The sequence below is a fragment of the Poromitra crassiceps genome, assembly GCF_964638095.1.
Source record: "Poromitra crassiceps genome assembly, chromosome: 6".
NCBI classification, from domain to species: domain Eukaryota; kingdom Metazoa; phylum Chordata; class Actinopteri; order Beryciformes; family Melamphaidae; genus Poromitra; species Poromitra crassiceps.
This window is the reverse complement of record NC_139627.1, coordinates 29,207,151-29,225,651: the sequence shown is the minus strand read 5'-3', so window position 1 is coordinate 29,225,651 and position 18,501 is coordinate 29,207,151. Positions and strand designations below refer to the sequence as shown.

General features: G+C 48.0%; 1 protein-coding gene across 1 annotated transcript in view; it reads left to right on the top strand.

The window, feature by feature from the left end:
* LOC310777833 (polycystin-1-like protein 2) overlaps positions 1-18,501 on the top strand; it is a gene marked incomplete at both ends in the record, with an annotated part of 69,238 nt that overhangs the window by 45,623 nt on the left and 5,114 nt on the right. The window contains 14 exons of the mRNA XM_083638185.1: positions 52-241; positions 1,145-1,388; positions 2,239-2,446; positions 2,719-2,815; positions 4,273-4,485; positions 5,043-5,194; positions 7,796-8,003; positions 8,658-8,792; positions 8,971-9,156; positions 12,339-12,669; positions 13,387-13,520; positions 13,856-13,983; positions 15,771-15,931; positions 16,224-16,434. Coding sequence (XP_083494311.1) covers positions 52-241; positions 1,145-1,388; positions 2,239-2,446; positions 2,719-2,815; positions 4,273-4,485; positions 5,043-5,194; positions 7,796-8,003; positions 8,658-8,792; positions 8,971-9,156; positions 12,339-12,669; positions 13,387-13,520; positions 13,856-13,983; positions 15,771-15,931; positions 16,224-16,434 — 2,598 coding nt within the window. The remainder of the gene's footprint in view (positions 1-51; positions 242-1,144; positions 1,389-2,238; positions 2,447-2,718; positions 2,816-4,272; positions 4,486-5,042; positions 5,195-7,795; positions 8,004-8,657; positions 8,793-8,970; positions 9,157-12,338; positions 12,670-13,386; positions 13,521-13,855; positions 13,984-15,770; positions 15,932-16,223; positions 16,435-18,501) is intronic.

Below are 18,501 nucleotides of genomic sequence, written 5' to 3'. Positions count from 1 at the left end.
ACCATAATACACAATACATTATGACTACATTTGAGAAATCTGCTCCCTCAGGATATCACAAGAATCGCCCATTCACTCTCTAAGAGCGTGAAAAGCAACATCCCACACACAGAGTGTGAGTTTGGGGCTGGACAAGTTGAGATCAGTGCTGTTCTTTCTGTGGTGGAGGACTTCATCAGACACAATCACAACATGGCCAAAACACAGGGATCTCACGGTCCCATTCACACTCAACTACCAGGTGCATTTTTCTATTGTGGATTTCACATTTTATTCGGTATTGTCTTTGTCTTCATTAGGCATTTATAACATGTGTTGTGCGCTAAAGGCTCATCAGCTTGCAGCCAGTGGAACCCATTGATAATGATGAGGAATTGTACTTTTAGCCTAGCTGTAAGCCACATTTTACTGTAAGAAAAAAAAGGGGGGGGAAATCACAGTATCCCATCAGGAAAGCATGCTTTCTCTGTGGGGACATTGATGTGGAAAAAGTGAGGCTAAAAAACAGCACTGATAGATAGATAGATAGATAGATAGATAGATAGATAGATAGATAGATAGATAGATAGATAGATAGATAGATAGATAGATATAAGATTGTAGTCAGCTAAATCTACGGTGGATTTAGTCGACTAAAATATAATGGGCTTAGTTAAAGTGTAATGCATTATTTAAATGTTTCTCTAGAATTTCCAAACTCGTTGGAAAGATCTATTAATTTGTTATTATGAAATGTTATTAAGGTTTGAACTTGCAATACAGACACAGATTTCACTGTTTATTGAGAGTTAATTGAGAGCAACGTAAACCGGAGTCAAATTCCTTGCATGTCTACATACTTGGCCAATAAAACAGATTCTGATAACTTATTCTCTTCTGATTGGATCTCTTCCCAATTCTTCCCTCCCTCACATTTTGGTCTAGTTTGTATTCATTGACGATTAGATTTCCTCATAGTTTTTATCATCACAACTTTGTTTTTATTTTTATTTATCAGTGAAAATAGGTCATTGACTCGTAGTTTTTGTCAACGAAATTAACACTGGTTACAGTTGATAAGAATCTATTCACGATGTTGAGGACCGTTGACAGTATGGAGTTATCAGACAGTTATCAATTAACAAGTGAATATATGTGTTTCCAGAGAGTGATGTTGGGTTGTGTCCTGAGACGACAGCAGAGGGTATTCAGAAGAAGAGCAACAAAGCCCAGTATCTGTACCGGCAGCTCTGCCACATTGACACAGAGTTGAGTCTCCTCGGCCCCTCTGGCTTCCCCACACCGGACAGCTACAGCCAGGCTGTGCAGCAAGTCCAGGACATGAAGGGTCTTCTGGAAGAACAGCTTTTTACATCCAGCTGTGGAAATCTGGAACAACAGTCGAAGAAGTAGGCCTACACAAATCAGTTATTTAAGCAAAAGTAAAATAGGAAGAGGAAGAGGGAAATCACTTGTGATGTAGAAAGTACGAAAATGTTGTGTAAGAAAGCTACTGTATGGAACACTTATCTCAAGCCTAATCCTCACTTGGCAATGTACGTGTTTCAAGTCAGTGCTCTTCCTCAGGCAGCTATACGAGGAATCAGCGTGATGTCACGACACCGCAAAACCCCCGGAACTGCTGCAGTTAACTAGTATGAGTTGTGCCAAACAAACATTAATATCTCAAAAACTATACATGACATCGCGTATATTTTGACATTTTGAGTGAGAGCAGAAGTATCTCAAGAGTCTGATGTATAATGCATGTTGTGTTAAAGTTGTGTGAACTGTCGCAGTTTTTCAAATGTAAACAGCACAGCCGGGGCTAGAGTGGACAGTCAAGGCTGGCTCCATAGGGTCCCATTGCCCTTTCCATCCAGTGACGCCGTTTGATACCAAGATGCTTAATGCTTAAAATCGGCTGATCCCTTGTATTGCATTACGCCTGAATACAATTTCATGCATTCCGGATGAGGCTTCCCTCCCCATGTTATATTTCTTAGTACATTGGCCAATTTGGAAGTCATATGTTTTCCAATCTTTTATCAGAAGTAGACATATGGAAATATGATACCACTTTAGATGATTACCATTTATCTGAAGGAATTATAGCTTTTAACTTGAAACCCCAGTGTACCTTGTTCAAGTAGGATATTTCCATTGAAATCTAGGGGATTCCAATTGAAGTGAAATGAGGTCAAGGCAACTGAAGCGGTATTTGAGTACATGTCATTCATGTTTCTTCTCTCCTGACAGTAGTAAGAGGCGAAAGGCGTGCTTTGAGGGAAGGCTGCCCTGGTGGTTTGTGTTTGTCGGCTGGCTGCTGGTGATTGCGAGCAGCTGTGTGGCGGGATATTTCACAATGCTGTATGGGTTAAAATTCGGGAAAAAGCGATCCACAAGCTGGTTGATATCCATGGTGGTTTCCTTCTTTCAGAGTCTCCTCATCATTCAGCCGCTGAAGGTGGTTACTCAGTATTTCAAAAACATGAAATTATTTCATCATCTACTGTAAAATCGTATGATTTGTAAGGGGAAAAAACATAATTACATAAGAATTTTAGCTTTCTTGCAAGCCATTATTATCATTATTATTATTACCTTTATTATTATTATTATTATTATTATTATTATTATTATTATTATTATTATTATTGCTGTTGTATTGATTTTTTGCCAAATCTTCCTTTTGGAATGAATCTGTGCACTCATTCACCTCGGCATGTCTTATCGCAGGTGTTATGTCTCGCAGTCTACTTTGCTCTTGTACTAAAGAAAGTGGAAGACGAGGACTGTGAACATTTGCAGTTTGTTAAAGCTGCCAGAAATCCAGGTAAAAGAAGAAGAAAAAATCAATGGGACATGCTGGAGTTAAGTGTTCCACCTAAGATGTGATTTTCTTGGTTTCCAGCTTTGAGTTATCCATGTTCCGAAATGCTCATTTCACTAACACAGACCACACCATAGTTCGAAACAGAATTAATTTATTCTAGTTTGAGTGTTTGGGTGCAAGTCGTAATGGGGTCGGGGTGCGGATGATGTTGATGATGTTTGACTAGTCAGGAACCCGGGGGGTCGAGACTCAGGGTGGGGGTAACGTCTCCGGTGAAGCGCCTCTTACGTTTGGAGCGCGGCTTCACAGGGATGGAGTCCCGGCTCCATCGGCCCCCCCCGTGGTTCCTGTGGGCAGAGGATGGAGATTCAAGGTTATGCAGATGCCAACAGTGGCCCTAGCTAACATGTTTTAGAATTGTTGTGGGAGGAAACCGGAGTACCCGGGGAAAACCCACGCAGCACGAGGAGAACATGCAACTCTGCACGTGCTGCCCGTAATGAATTAAATTAGGGTTGGGCGGGAGGGTTGTTACATCTGGTGCAAACAGGGTTTGGTGGGATTGTGGCGTTATATATAGGCTACAGTAGATTGGGTTGATTGAGCCCAGGTGAATGGATTGGAGGAGGTACAGGTGATTACATTTACATGGTGATGAGTGACAATGGTGTGGTCTCATGTTCCTGAACCTCAGTTATCTTCAATAACTCCATTTCACTAACACAGACCACACCATAGTTCGAAACAGAATTAATTTATTGTAGTTTGAGTGTTTGGGTGCAAGTCGTAATGGGGTCGGGGTGCGGATGATGTTGATAATGTTTGACTAGTCAGGAACCCGGGGGGTCGAGACTCAGGGTGGGGGTAACGTCTCCGGTGAAGCGCCTCTTACGTTTGGAGCGAGGCTTCACAGGGATGGAGTCCCGGCTCCATCGGCCCCCCCAAAAGTACTTCAGATGGCCATGTGCGCATGGGCTCTTCGGACGTCTTCGAGGTTGTTGTGGATGTATGTGTGGTAGGCTTGGGAAGACCAGCGGCCCAGGATTCTGATGGTGTGGTCCGGGAGGCCTTGCCTGGATGCTGTTGTTGCTGCGCCGATTCGGAATGAATGGCCGGAAAACAGATCTGGAGAGATTCCTGATTTGAGCAGGACGTGGCGGAGGTGATGGTGGAACCAGAACCGTGTGGCGACTCGGCCTGATTCGGTCGTGAACAGAGGATCGTGGGGAGAGGAGTGTTTTGCCAATCTTCCGTTGATGTAGTTGATGATTGGTTCGTAGGGACTGAGGAATGACTTAAGGCGGAACAGAAACACTGGGTGAGAGAGGCCGACTTGGTCGGTCTTGCTTCTTTTTAGGTTGTACCTCAGGGTGTCGGGTGAGTGGATGGTGATGTCGGACAGACTGGCGTGCTGTAGGGGGTTGTACTTGGAGGAGTTGGTGGTAAATTCTGAGCAGCGGAGGAAGCCGAAGAAGGCCAGAAGAAACATAGCTTCAAGGGTGGAGTCGATGGCGGGAGTCGAGTACCCTGCACGGAGAGTGAGGATACACCTGGTGAGGAGGTCGATCGTCAGGGGAAGGCGTTTGGGAGGAAGTCGAGGCTCGGCCTTTCGGAGGCCTTTGATGAGCATGGTGACGTGGGGGTGAGAGATGGAGGCTGCAGGTGCTCCGGTGAGTAGTTTGATGAAAAAGTTTATGCCGCTGAGGTAAACTTGGATGGTGGATGTTCTGATCCGGAGAACTGTGTGAGCGTAAGTGATGAAGCTGGTGACGGAGATGGTATTGACGGACGGGAAGGGGAGGTGATGGGCGTTATGGAATGCTTTGAAGGAGCACCAGCCAGAGTAGTATGAGGACAGGGTTTTGGGGGCTAGGCTGTTCAGTATGAATTGTTGCGTGGAGGCCACCAGGTGGAGGAGCGGAGGATTCAGGGGAAGATGGTGGTCGAAAACGGAGGGATCGGTGTCGGGTGAAGGTCTGAGTCGGGTGCCAAGGATCTGAATTTCTGGAATGAGAAACGGGAGAGGGAGTCAGCGATGGAATTACAGTGACCGGGAATGTGGGCGGCACGGATGATGAATTGGTGTTGAGCAGAAACCAGGGTGAGTCTGCGGATGAATTTCATTATGTCCAGTGATTGTGAGCGTCCTTTGTTGATGATGTCGACTGTGCTGAGGTTGTCTGTGTGAATGAGTATGACCTTTGTTGACCATTCGTGCCCCCATAAGATTGCTGCAATAATGATGGGGTACAGTTCCAGGAGTGCGGAGGATGGTGTGAGGAGGGACACCTCCGGTGGCCAACCGGAGGCGAACCAGCGACCGTTGTAGTATCCGCCGAAGCCGGCGGAGGCTGCGGCGTCTGTGAACAGCTGAATGTCGTCTGGCTTGGTTATAGCGTCCTCGTAAAAGAACGAGATGCCGTTCCACGACTCGAGAAAGTCCCGCCACAAAGTGAGCTCCAGCCTACACCCGTCGTCTAGGGTGATGTAGTTGTGGAGGGATGGAATGGTGGTGGCAAGAGACAGCAGGTGGGAGATGAATGAGCGGCCTTGGGGGATAATGCGGATGGCGTAGTTGAGGTGCCCGAGCAAGGACAGGAGCTGACGCTTAGTGCAACGGCAGGCGAGGAGGTGGTTGGAAATGTAGAGGGAAATGCGGTGGAGTTTCTCGGTCGGAAGGGAGGCTTGGAAGGTGACTGAATTCAAGGTGATTCCGAGAAACTCGAGGGACGTGCAGGGTCCTTCCGTCTTCTCCGGGGCCAGCGGAACCCCGAGCTGGAGGAAGACGGACTTGAGGGTGGAGAGGTCTTGTGCAGGGGGAGCTGATGGTGGTGAGACTGTGAGAAAGTCATCTAGGAGGTGGACGATGTATGGGATGTGGTGTTCGTTGGTCAAGATCCAGCATAGTGCCTCGGAGAGAGTGTCAAATATTTTTGGGCTGCTTTTGCAACCGAAAGTGAGGCGGACGGCGAAATAATAAGACCCCTTCCACAACACTCCGAAAAATCTCCAGAATTCTGGCTTGATGGGCAGCACCTTGAAAGCGCTGGTTATATCGGCCTTCGCCAGCCAGGCACCACGGCCGGCGAGGCGGATGAGTTTGATGGCGTGGTTAATTGTGTGGTAATTCATGGAGAAGTCCGGGCTGGGAATGAGGCTGTTGATGCTAGGAGTGGATGAGTTGTGGGGGGAGGAGAGGTCGATGATGAGGCGCTTTTTTCCAGAGTATTTCCGTGTTGCTATTCCTATGGGGCTGATGCGGTATGTGATGAAGGGAGGGGCTGGGAATGGGCCAATCATAAATTTGTCGGCCACCTCCTTGGCCAAGAGCCTGTCTACTGTGTCTGGCTCGGTGAGGGCCGACTGGAGGTTGTGGCAGGTGAATGATGTGGTGGGAGATGCCATGATGCCCGGATGAAAACCAAAAGTGAAACCATGGGTGAGGAAGTGAACGAACTGTGGGTCGGGATGGTTCCTTAAGGCGTGTGTGAGTGCTGTGATGTTGACCGGGGTGCTGAGGTGGTGGCCTAGTCATGCTGTATGTGTGGTTGGACTGTGAGGGCAGGTCGGTCTTGAGTGGGCGCCGCCGCAGTATGAACATGTATGCAGGAAGCGGCACCCTGCTATGTAGCAACCTTGGCTGTTGAAGTTGTTGCATATCATGCGGCCCCCTTGATACAAAATGGGCCGCCCCTGTTTGTCCGATCCCCCCCGTGAAGTCGGGCCTTGGCCCTGCATGAGTGGTTTGGGAGTGATGGAGGGAGGAGGGGCGTTGCTGAGCCGTGAGAAGACTGAGGGGGTGGGAGCGGGAGGGGCCGTGGGACGAGGTAGTGTGGTGGCGACGACGCAGATGGTGGCTGGGTGGGAGGGTGCCCCGCACAGAGTGCAGTTAATGGCACTGCGTGCCGCAAACACCCTGCAGTACAGCTCTGCATCGAGTGTGCCCCAGTATGTTCCCTGATTGAACTGTTGCAGCCGGCCTGCTGCCTGGGAAGCGAATAGTACGTGGTAGGTGTAAAATGCTGTTCCCCCGAAACGCAAGGCCAAATCCAAGATGGTGGAAAGGTAGGCGTCTAGTTCGGCCCTGCGCTCGGGGTACACTGTGCATATGGTGTCTCTGAACAGGGAGAAAGAGTAAGCGAACTCAATGGAGTTTAGCTCCCTGGAACGGGAAGGCCTGGGAGGGTGTCGAGAGAGGGGTAAGAACAGGAGGAATTGAGCTGATGATGATGTTGTGGGCCGTGGTGGCCGGGTGGGGGGGGCGAATGCTGAGGGGGGTGGGGGGGTACAGAGCCGCGATGGCAGGCGGAGCTAGCAGGGCTCCGGTGTCATGTGCGGAAGGAAGAGGATGAGAGAGGAGGGGGGGACGAAGGGATGCATGTGCCCGGGTTGCTAGTGTGTCTTCAACCTGTTGAGAATTCAGGGAAGACAGAAAGTTTATTAAGATGTTGGCTGTATTGGCAGAGGGATTTGCTGTGGGAATGGGTGCTGATACGACCTGGCCTGAAGCTGCAGCAGTGTGGTGGGCGGTGACGTCACTGGGAAGGTGGGAACGTTGGTAGGGTGTCGGAATGTTTGCCGGTGGCACCAACCCGGAAGTCCAACGCCGGTAGAGGGTTGCCTTGTTGTCAGACCGGACGTATGGGATCCCTCTGTCTCGGAGTGCCTGTTGGAGGCGTACGACTGTCCAGCTTGAGATGGTTTGTTGGCGGGGAGAAAAGCTCTGTGGCGAGGCGCCGGCGGAGCTGTGTTGAGGCTGGGGGGACGGGCCAGTGGAGCGGTGGTGTCGAGGCTGGTGTGGCGGGCCAGCGTAGTGGTGTTGTTGGGGCCGGGGGGACGGGCCAGCGGAGTGGTGTTGTTGGGGCCGGGGGGACGGGCCAGCGGAGTGGTGTTGTCGAGGCTGGGACGGGCCAGCGGAGTGGTGTTGTTGAGGCTGGGACGGGCCAGCGGAGTGGTGTCGGGGTTGGTGTGACGGGCCAGCGGGGAAGGTCGCTGATCGGCGGCCGAGCCGTGGTGGTAGGCTGGCGGTCGTGCCTCCTGAGCGGTGGCCAACTTGAGAAGAAGGGCCAGCTGGCGCGCCGCGGTCGGGTGGTGGGCCGGCACTACGCCTCTCGTGGCGGCCGCCTCTCATCTTCGGACCCCGGCGTGTTGGTGGAGAGGACTGGGGTGACCGTGCCCGCGCTCGTCTGTAGGGCGCTGCTCGTCTGACCACCCGGTTTCGGCCCCGGGACTCCCGTGATGTTGGAGTGGGAGACCTCGCGGAGCTGGTGGAAGCGGAGGGGCTTTTCTCTCTTGGAATCTGCCCCGGCGCCAGAGATGCGCGGGACATCTGAGACTCCGTCTCCGTGATGGGGCTGCCGAAGAGGTCCTCGTCGGACGCCAGGAGGAAAAACTCCCCTTCGCCCTGCTCTTCTGCCATGGTGAGCTTTTTTCCTTACTTTCTTCTTTCTCTTTCCTTTGCTAGCTAATTCTGCCTTTGGTGGCTGTGGATCTAATTTGTCGTTTCGTTTTGAATGTTATCTATTTTCTCTTAGAGATCAGGTTTGTTACGTCTGATGTATTGTTACATCTGGTGCAAACAGGGTTTGGTGGGATTGTGGCGTTATATATAGGCTACAGTAGATTGGGTTGATTGAGCCCAGGTGAATGGATTGGAGGAGGTACAGGTGATTACATTTACATGGTGATGAGTGACAATGGTGTGGTCTCATGTTCCTGAACCTCAGTTATCTTCAATAACTCCATTTAATGAGCACTGTTGAGTGAACTGTCAAAGATCACTGAAATGATGAGAAAAGTCTGCTTTTGAAGTTTTCCTTAAGACCTTGTTGATGACCCACAGATGATTATAAGGTGGCACACACAGTCAGAAGGGACAGCGGACTGTACCAGCCGCCGCCTCCTGCAGACATTGAGAGGATGAAAAGGAACAAGATAAAGGAACAGAAAGCCGTTGCCCTCATCTGGGAGATTTTGAGTAAGTAAAAACACTGGTTGGTGCATTTAATTCACTTTCAATCCAATCTATCTGGTTGTTATGAAAACCTAATAAATTTGAGCAGCCACTTACGTTTTGTATTGAAGTTGACCCTTTTCTGTGGCAATGCGTTAGGAGAGCTATACGTCGTATTGTATTGTATTGTATTGTGTTGCAGCCTATATGGGGTTCATGTGGATGCTGCTGCTGGTGGCGTACGGCCAGAGAGACCCCAACGCTTTCTTCCTGAGTCGACACATTCGTCAGAGCTTCAGCAAAGGCACTTCAGACAGCATGAGTCTCAAAGACGTGTTCACCTGGGCAAACACATCTCTGCTCAGTAACCTCTTTGGCGTTTATCCGGGTAAAAAAAACATCCTTCATGTATAAGTAAAAGAAATTGCCAGGCACCTGTGATATTATGGCAGTTATTGACATGTTTGACAATTAGAAAATGTCAACATACTACAGGAAAGGCATCACTGCAGTCAAATCATGTATTTTTAATCATCTTTGTTGATACTTGATTTGATTACCGTAAATTCCGGACTATAAGACGCACCGGTGTATAAGCCGCGGGACCAAAATTGACTATTTTTTTCTTCTATAAGCCGCACCGGTCTATAAGCCGCGGGTGTTTTGATGTTTAATTACCATATGAAAGGGTTCGTGCACAGAGAGGAATGTCGGGAAAGCGATGGCTGTTTGGGGAAGCTCCCATTTATTAACATTTCAACAAAACAAAACAAAAGTCAGGTCACTAATCCCCAGACAAAATCACACAACAATAGGCTATATGTGCAGCAAACCTGTAACCAGAGAAGTCAAGTCACTAATCCTCGTCTTCCTCTTCTTCCTGCGTACTGAAACCACCAAAGTCCTCATCTTCAGTGTCGGAAACGAACAGGTTCAGGGTGGCTTCGTCAACCACTCTCCTCTCTCCTTCATTGTCACTCAAAACCAACGAACTCCTCTTCATCTATAGCTGTGTTTCCATTACAGTTTTTCGCAAAAGAATTGCGATATTTCTACAACTTCGACAATGTACAATTGCGACTTGTAGGCGTTTCCATTGAAGTTGCGTTTGAGTGATTCCCCGTTGCAGCAGCTGCCACAGTGATTACGCACGGGGATCTGCCCCATATCCCGTCCCCTGCATGCTCAAATCCAACCAATGGTCAATGGAAATCCCAACATGAAGTTACAATGCATATAAACGAGCCTGATTATCAATTCAAAAGAAAATGAGTCGCAAAATGTTGCTGGCTGCGTGAATGCAGTCAGCGCGACAGGCAGAGGAAAAAAGGTAGCCTAATAGCCTACAACTGGTCCGATTTAGAGATGGAGGGGGGAAAAGGCTGATTTGGTTCTATAATTGCACCTGAAACGTGTGCAATGTATTAGCCTACTCACAGTCACTGTATTCACTTCAGACAGCACCACCGCACCAGTGTGTGCTTTTCATCCTCTCATCTCGCCGCTGTGCCAAATGCGCGCACACAGGCAGCCTGCTGTCACCATGGACCGATTTCTGCCATTAAACATTATCTAATTTGCCCGGCTACGCTTTTGCACAACACTCGTCTTTCTGCTAGGTAGCGTTGCTTCAAAGTTTTCCACTTGCTGCGGAGGTTTTGACACGGCTATCGAACCTTACTTACCAAACTTATTTTCCGCTCCTTTTCCAAGGGATAATATGGGTCACATGACGTGCAAATGCGAAAAATGTGTTTCCATTACACTTTTGCGATAAACTGCTATATCGACACGTCTGAAAAACCACCTCATGATCATCTACTGCTCGTTCTCATGCTGTCGAGAACGAGCAAAGCTTTTTTTTGGTGAAAGAATCCTCCAGGGCGCTTCTTGTTAACAGTCCGAGTGAGTGGCAGGTCGAACGTCAAAGGCACTTCATCCATATTTATGATCTGCTCCGGTTCGATGGAATATTCCTTGATCTTCCTTTGTGTGAATTCGCCGAAGTTTGTGATTTTCTCCTGGTAGTCGGGGGAGGGAGTTGATGGGCTTGTGGCCGTTTGCTTACCGTAATTACCATAAGTAAGTGGTCACGCACAGAGGGGATTGTCGGGAAAGAGATGGCTGTTTGAGGAAGCTCCCATTTACCGTATTACCGTAACATTTCAACAAAACAACATAACACAACACCACCGTTGTTTATTTTTACAGTGCACACAGTGTCCGCGGTGTGGTGAAAAGAGGGCAAGAGAGGAAATTAAAACAGAAGTGGATTTATAGTTAGAAAGAGTGCTAAAAAAGAGAGATTTTTTTTTTTTTTTTTTTTTTTTTTCTGAAAAAATCCATAGATAAGACGCACCGTTATATAAGCCGCAGGGGCCAAAAAACGGGAAAAAAGCCGCGGCTTATAGTCCGGAATTTACGGTAGTTTGTTTCCATTGAAGTTCAATCTGGTGTGCATGTTTCTCCGTTTGCAAAAAAATATTCAACATTTACATCTCAACCTTTCCAATCTGCCACCAGTAATGTGGTTCTGCATTCATTCACCACGGCAAGAAAATTGACACTGCTTCTAAAAAATGTTCATCATGTTTATACTGTAATTCGTGTCATCTTAAAATCGGCACTCGCTGCTTGGTAAAGTGCAGCTTTTGACTTAATGGACAGAGTTTTCAAGAAGCATGAATATGCCTAGGCAACAAAAAATATAATATCCAGTGGTCACGACACAGATTGTTAATCTCCAAAATCTACATTTTTAAACACATTGGATGCACAAGAGTCTGTTCACATTGAAATCACACCACACAAACCTGATGATTTTTACAATGCAGGGGTGTGAAAGAAGCTTAATGGCGCTGGAGACACACCAAAAACATCTCCGACATGGAGGCGTCCTTGTTAACAGTTTAGACTATTCACACCGGCGCGTCCGTCTCGCATCCTGCACTGAGAATTTCCACATCTGGTCTATTTTTTACATGAACTGCGAGCGGCCGCGTGCAACCAGGCATAGAAGTCAGTACAAGTTGTGACCGACGTGGGGCAAAACAAAGTGAGGCACGACGCAAAACAGAGCGCTTCTGGTGTGAATGGCCAGGCCCCTGCCAAACGCCTCCATGAAGCGCTGCGTCGGTAAAGGTAAAGTCCCAACGATTGTCACACACCTGAGTGTGTGAAATTTGTTCTCCGCATTTGACCCATCCCCTGGGGGAGTGGTGAGCGGCAGCAGTGCCGCGCTCGGGAATCATTTGGTGATCTAACCCCCCAATTCCAACCCTTTGATGCTGAGTGCCAAGCAGGGAGGCAATGGGTCCCATTTTTATAGTCTTTGGTATGACTCGGCCGGGGATCGAACTCACAACCTCCCAGTCTCAGGGTGGACACTCAAACCACAAGGCCACTGAGCTGGTCGGAGACGTTTCTGGTGTGTCCCATGCCGTTAGAGTCCAAACTGGGACCAAAACAGGAACAGACATATAGCCACTCTTACACTGTTACTGTTACAGACATAAAGCCAGCACTGCCTGAGAAAACCACAACACAATCATTCAACTTGCTGTGTTCCAGGATTTATAACTGATGGGAACTCCAAGCTAGTGGGTAACGCCCGTCTTCGCCAGGTGAGAACACAGAAGAACTCATGCCAGATTGCGGGCGCGATGCACCAGTTTGTTCCAGAATGTCATGCTCCGTACACATGGGAGGTTGAGGACACGGGCTCCTACAGCCCAGGCTGGAACCGCTCTATTGGTGAGAATATGTCCCAGAGCCACTCCAGCCCTTGGAAGTACCAGACACAGGCTCAGCTCCGGGCTCGCACTGTCTGGGGCCAAATGACGCTCTACAGGGGAGGCGGCTTTGTAGTGGAGCTCGGCCCAGATTCACAAAATGCCAGCAGGTATACATAAATACAGCAGGTATTCAGAAATACATTGATACAATACATGCTCACTTGTGTGCCAGAAAGTAAAATATCACTGTTTTGTGAAATCCAAATATTTGTTTGCTTTTCCTTTTTTTAATTGAGCTGCAAGTCCTATATGTCTGTCTGTCTGTATGTCCAGTGCCAAATTTTGTGAAGTTCGGACACCGCCACCTACTGGCAACACAAGAACTGTTCATCTGATCAACCTCAACCTTGGGGAGTACACTGCCCAGGAACCCGCCAGAGTGCGGTACCCAATTTCAGACATGCGCATAGTCATAGCGCCACCTATTGGCAACACAGAAAGCGGTTTATGTTGAGAACCGTTCATCCGATCGACTTAAAAATGTTGGGGAGTGCGGTGCCCAATTCCGGATACGCGCATACGTGCATACTCATAGCGTCAACTACTGGCCATATAAAAAGCAGTTTATCTCAAGAATAGTTCATCCGATCGACTTCAACCTTGGGGGGTACACTGCTGGGGACCCGACAGAGTGCAGTACCGAATTTCGGCATGAGTTTGGTCACACCCAAAAAAGTGTGCCCATGGCACATCGTCTCCAGAGTCTCCACCCTATAGGCTCATTACACTAAGCATATACACTATATGTAGTGACTACCGGTATATGTAGTGACTATAGGCTCATTATAGTATAGTGAATGTATCCTTATGTATTTTATCTACAGCATCCTTGAGTATCTATTCAAGAACACCTGGTTTGATACCTACACAAGGGCAATCTTTATTGAGTTCACCGTGTACAACGCCAATGTGAACCTCTTCTGCATCGTCACACTCTTGCTGGAGACCACAGCTGTAGGTAAGGCTGAGTGGGACCATGATTACCGTTTGACTGCAGCTTTGTTCAAGATGTTTCTCTCTCAGGCTTCCACTGCATCATTATGATTGTACAAAGACATGTTGTCACAACTGTTAGCTCTACATTTCGTAGCGTCCAAGTCCAGAGACGCTTTCTAATGCCAGATTTAATTTCTCTCCCATGTGTTGCTTCTATTCTTAATATTTATCAGGATTGTAATCACAGTCACTGGGTAGTCACTACACTGTCGTTTTTTATTCCTTCAAAGTGATTTACATTAATGAGAAAGTAGCCGGCATGTGTTTTATATCAAGTTGTTCATGTGTGTTATATAGGAGCCTTCCAGTTCCGCAGTGAGCTGCAAAATGTTCGTCTTTACCATTCCCCTGGTGCCCTTCACCTCTTTGTTATGGTTGCTGATGGCATCTACTTTCTCTTCATCCTCTACTACATGTTCCTCCAGGTAAACATTTATGTGACTACTTATCATACAGTAGCAAGTGTAGCCATATTGTGTATTTATTTCACCATAGTATATAAGTGCTTGTCGCTCCAAACCCATGAATTGCTCAGTTTGCTTTTCACTAGTATTTGTTCGTTCACCACTTGACCATTTGAATTTAGCGAGGAGAAAAGACAGGTTTGTTGAATGCATTGAGAACTGGGCTCCATTAGTCTGTTCAGATGTGTCCTGTGGCCATGGTTTGGGATGCATGTACAGTAGTTAGAATGTAGTTATCTCTCCGTTATCTTATACAATACAGAACAAACACAAACAATACAATGCAACAATCAAAATCATATCTAGAGTGACAATACAAATATTAACAGAGATCGGATTTAAATGGAGGTCTGTGGGCCTATGGATACTAAATTAGGGGTTGTTGATATTAAAAAGTTTGAGGGGTTGATGGGGCATCATAATAAATGACCATGAAAATTAATTCAGATCTAATACTTGATATCTGTGTGGATCTCTTTGAAGTTCACCTTTCAGTTTAGTGTTCAAGGACATTAAACAGTATGGAGATGACCACAAAACAAATGTAAAATATATTGTAGAACACAATGCAGAGAGCAATTTACCCTCTACCCCAACATTGATTGTTTTTTCTCAATGCGTTAACATTTTCATAAATGTCGTGATTTATAAAACAACCATAGAGGCCATTTACACCTGCCGTTAACATGCGTTTTCTGCCATCAGATTGCAATCAGATTGTATTTGATCACTTCAGCCTGATTCCATTTACACCTGGCGTTAACATGCATTTTCTGCAATCTGATTGCAATGCGGGGGCACGGTGGCTCAGTGGTAGAGCTGTCGCCTCACAGTCAGAAGGTCCTGAGTTTGATTCTCGCCTGGGACACTGTGGGCGCTGTGGTTGTGTTCCCCCCCATATCTTCAGTGCCTACTGCCCAGGTGGGGTATCTCGTCGTAAGGGCCTTTCTCTCTGTGTGGAGTTTGCATGTTCTCCCCGTGCTCCCCCAGGGGGGTTCCTCCGTATATAACCCCCCCACTAAAAACATGCAAAAGATCAGATCGTCATCGTCATCCGACCAGTGACGACAACATCCGAAGTTGGTCCCCGGGCGCTGTACGAGAAAGCGACCACTGCTCCTGGCCTGCCCCCCGGAGGAAAGGACATGCCTGGATGGGTTAAATGCAGAGGACACTTTTAACCGGCCTCGTCTTCCACCACTCGTGTGACAATAAAAGACGGGCTTGTCCCGTTACGAGAGGGGACGGACGGGCTTGTCCCGTTACGAGAGAGATTGCAGAAATGGTTGTCCTCTCAATCCGCATAAAGTTGCTGTATCCAGATTGAGAGGAAACATTGCATTTACACTTGTGTTCAATGTGTACACAATGCATCCATGACCACCTCCGGAGGTGGTTTGGCCGATCAGATTGCAATCCTTCTTCAATGCGTTGTGGGGGTGTTTACACCTGGCGTTTCAAGTGATAAAACACAATCTGATTGCAATCTGATCACACAAAACGCATGTTAACGCCAGGTGTAAATGGCCTCATATTGACCATATTCACAGTCCTAAAATGCATTAGCTATTAGCTAGTGTGCTTTTTTGGGTGTGAAGACCTCATGCTGACCCTTAACACATTTGTCCAAGATGGTTTAATCTTACGCAAATGCAGGGTGATGCACTTAAGACCATTTTCATGTTATGCTCACAAATCCTGTAGCATGAGCTATTATGGCAGTCTTGCCTCATTTATTTTCCTGACAGGGAAAACTGATGAAGCAGCAGAGATGGGCTTACTTCAGGAGCATGTGGAACCTTCTGGAACTGACCATCATCCTTCTCAGCTGGAGCGCCATGGCTATCTTCATCATACGGACTGTGCTCGGGAATCGAGATATGGACTACTACCACAACCACAAAGAGCAGTGAGGATCCTCTTGTCTTCCTTGTTAATGTTGTTCTGTTGTGAGCAAACTGAGACAAAATCCTGACAACTAAGTTGGCAATAAAGTATTGAATCTTGAATCTAGTCTGCACATCAAATGAAAACTAGGCCAATATTTGCCAAAAGTGTAAATTCAGCAGGCTTTATGGATAGGTGTAAATTGTAATGCTCTTGCTTGCTAAATCATTGCATGCTTTGTTGGTACTCTATTATCTTTATTATTATTATTATTATTGTTATTATTTTTAATCACATCTTTGCTTTAATTGTAGATTTGCCAGTTTCTGTGACACAGCCTCAGTGGACTCAGTGCTACAGTATGTGATCGCCTTCCTGGTTCTGCTGGCCACAGTCAAACTGTGGCACCTGTTCAGGCTGAACTCCAAGATGAACATGCTGACAGCCACGCTGCAGCGGGCCTGGGCAGACATGTCGGGCTACCTACTGATCATGCTGATCATGTTTCTGGCTTATGCCATCACTGTGAGGACTTTTCTTTTTAACAAAGCTTGTTCTCTTGCCTCAGACAGTGTAAACCCATTTGTCTTTCTTTTGTGTTTTCATCTACAACAGGGATAGGCTCTCGTCCTCTCTCAGTGGGAATAGAAAGTTTGTGTTATTTAACCCCAGATGTATAATATGATCTTTAATTAAATCAAATCCCATTTAATTCATTCAGTGATTGAAAACACAGAAAGCATCTGGCCCTCTGGTAGTGAGGGTTACAATCTGGCCCTTTGGTAGTGAGGGTCACAATCTGGCCCTTTGGTAGTGAGGGTTACAATCTGGCCCTCTGGTAGTGAGGGTTACAATCTGGCCCTCTGGTAGTGAGGGTCACACTCTGGCCCTCTGGTAGTGAGGGTTACAATCTGGCCCTCTGGTAGTGAGGGTTACAATCTGGCCCTCTGGTAGTGAGGGTTACAATCTGGCCCTCTGGTAGTGAGGGTTACAATCTGGCCCTCTGGTAGTGAGGGTTACAATCTGGCCCTCTGGTAGTGAGGGTTACAATCTGGCCCTCTGGTAGTGAGGGTTACAATCTGGCCCTCTGGTAGTGAGGGTCACAATCTGGCCCTTTGGTAGTGAGGGTTACAATCTGGCCCTCTGGTAGTGAGGGTCACAATCTGGCCCTCTGGTAGTGAGGGTCACACTCTGGCCCTCTGGTAGTGAGGGTTACAATCTGGCCCTCTGGTAGTGAGGGTCACAATCTGACCCTCTGGTAGTGAGGGTCACACTCTGGCCCTCTGGTAGTGAGGGTTACAATCTGGCCCTCTGGTAGTGAGGGTTACAATCTGGCCCTCTGGTAGTTAGGGTCACACTCTGGCCCTCTGGTAGTGAGGGTTACAATCTGGCCCTCATGGTAGTGAGGGTTACAATCTGGCCCTCTGGTAGTGAGGGTCACAATCTGACCCTCTGGTAGTGAGGGTTACAATCTGGCCCTCTGGTAGTGAGGGTTACAATCTGGCCCTCTGGTAGTGAGGGTCACAATCTGGCCCTCTGGTAGTGAGGGTCACAATCTGACCCTCTGGTAGTGAGGGTCACAATCTGGCCCTCTGGTAGTGAGGGTCACACTCTGGCCCTCTGGTAGTGAGGGTTACAATCTGGGCCTCTGGTAGTGAGGGTCACAATCTGACCCTCTGGTAGTGAGGGTTACAATCTTGCCCTCTGGTAGTGAGGGTTACAATCTGGCCCTCTGGTAGTGAGGGTCACACTCTGGCCCTCTGGTAGTGAGGGTTACAATCTGGCCCTCTGGTAGTGAGGGTTACAATCTGGCCCTCTGGTAGTGAGGGTCACAATCTGGCCCTCTGGTAGTGAGGGTCACAATCTGGCCCTCTGGTAGTTAGGGTCACACTCTGGCCCTCTGGTAGTGAGGGTTACAATCTGGCCCTCTGGTAGTGAGGGTCACAATCTGGCCCTCTGGTAGTGAGGGTTACAATCTGGCCCTCTGGTAGTGAGGGTCACAATCTGGCCCTCTGGTAGTGAGGGTTACAATCTGGCCCTCTGGTAGTGAGGGTCACAATCTGGCCCTCTGGTAGTGAGGGTTACAATCTGGCCCTCTGGTAGTGAGGGTCACAATCTGGCCCTCTGGTAGTGAGGGTCACAATCTGGCCCTCTGGTAGTGAGGGTCACACTCTGGCCCTCTGGTAGTGAGGGTCACAATCTGACCCTCTGGTAGTGAGGGTCACAATCTGGCCCTCTGGTAGTGAGGGTTACAATCTGGCCCTCTGGTAGTGAGGGTCACAATCTGACCCTCTGGTAGTGAGGGTTACAATCTGGCCCTCTGGTAGTGAGGGTCACAATCTGACCCTCTGGTAGTGAGGGTCACAATCTGGCCCTCTGGTAGTGAGGGTCACAATCTGGCCCTCTGGTAGTGAGGGTCACAATCTGACCCTCTGGTAGTGAGGGTCACACTCTGGCCCTCTGGTAGTGAGGGTTACAATCTGGCCCTCTGCTAGTGAGGGTCACAATCTGGCCCTCTGGTAGTGAGGGTCACACTCTGGCCCTCTGGTAGTGAGGGTCACAATCTGACCCTCTGGTAGTGAGGGTCACAAT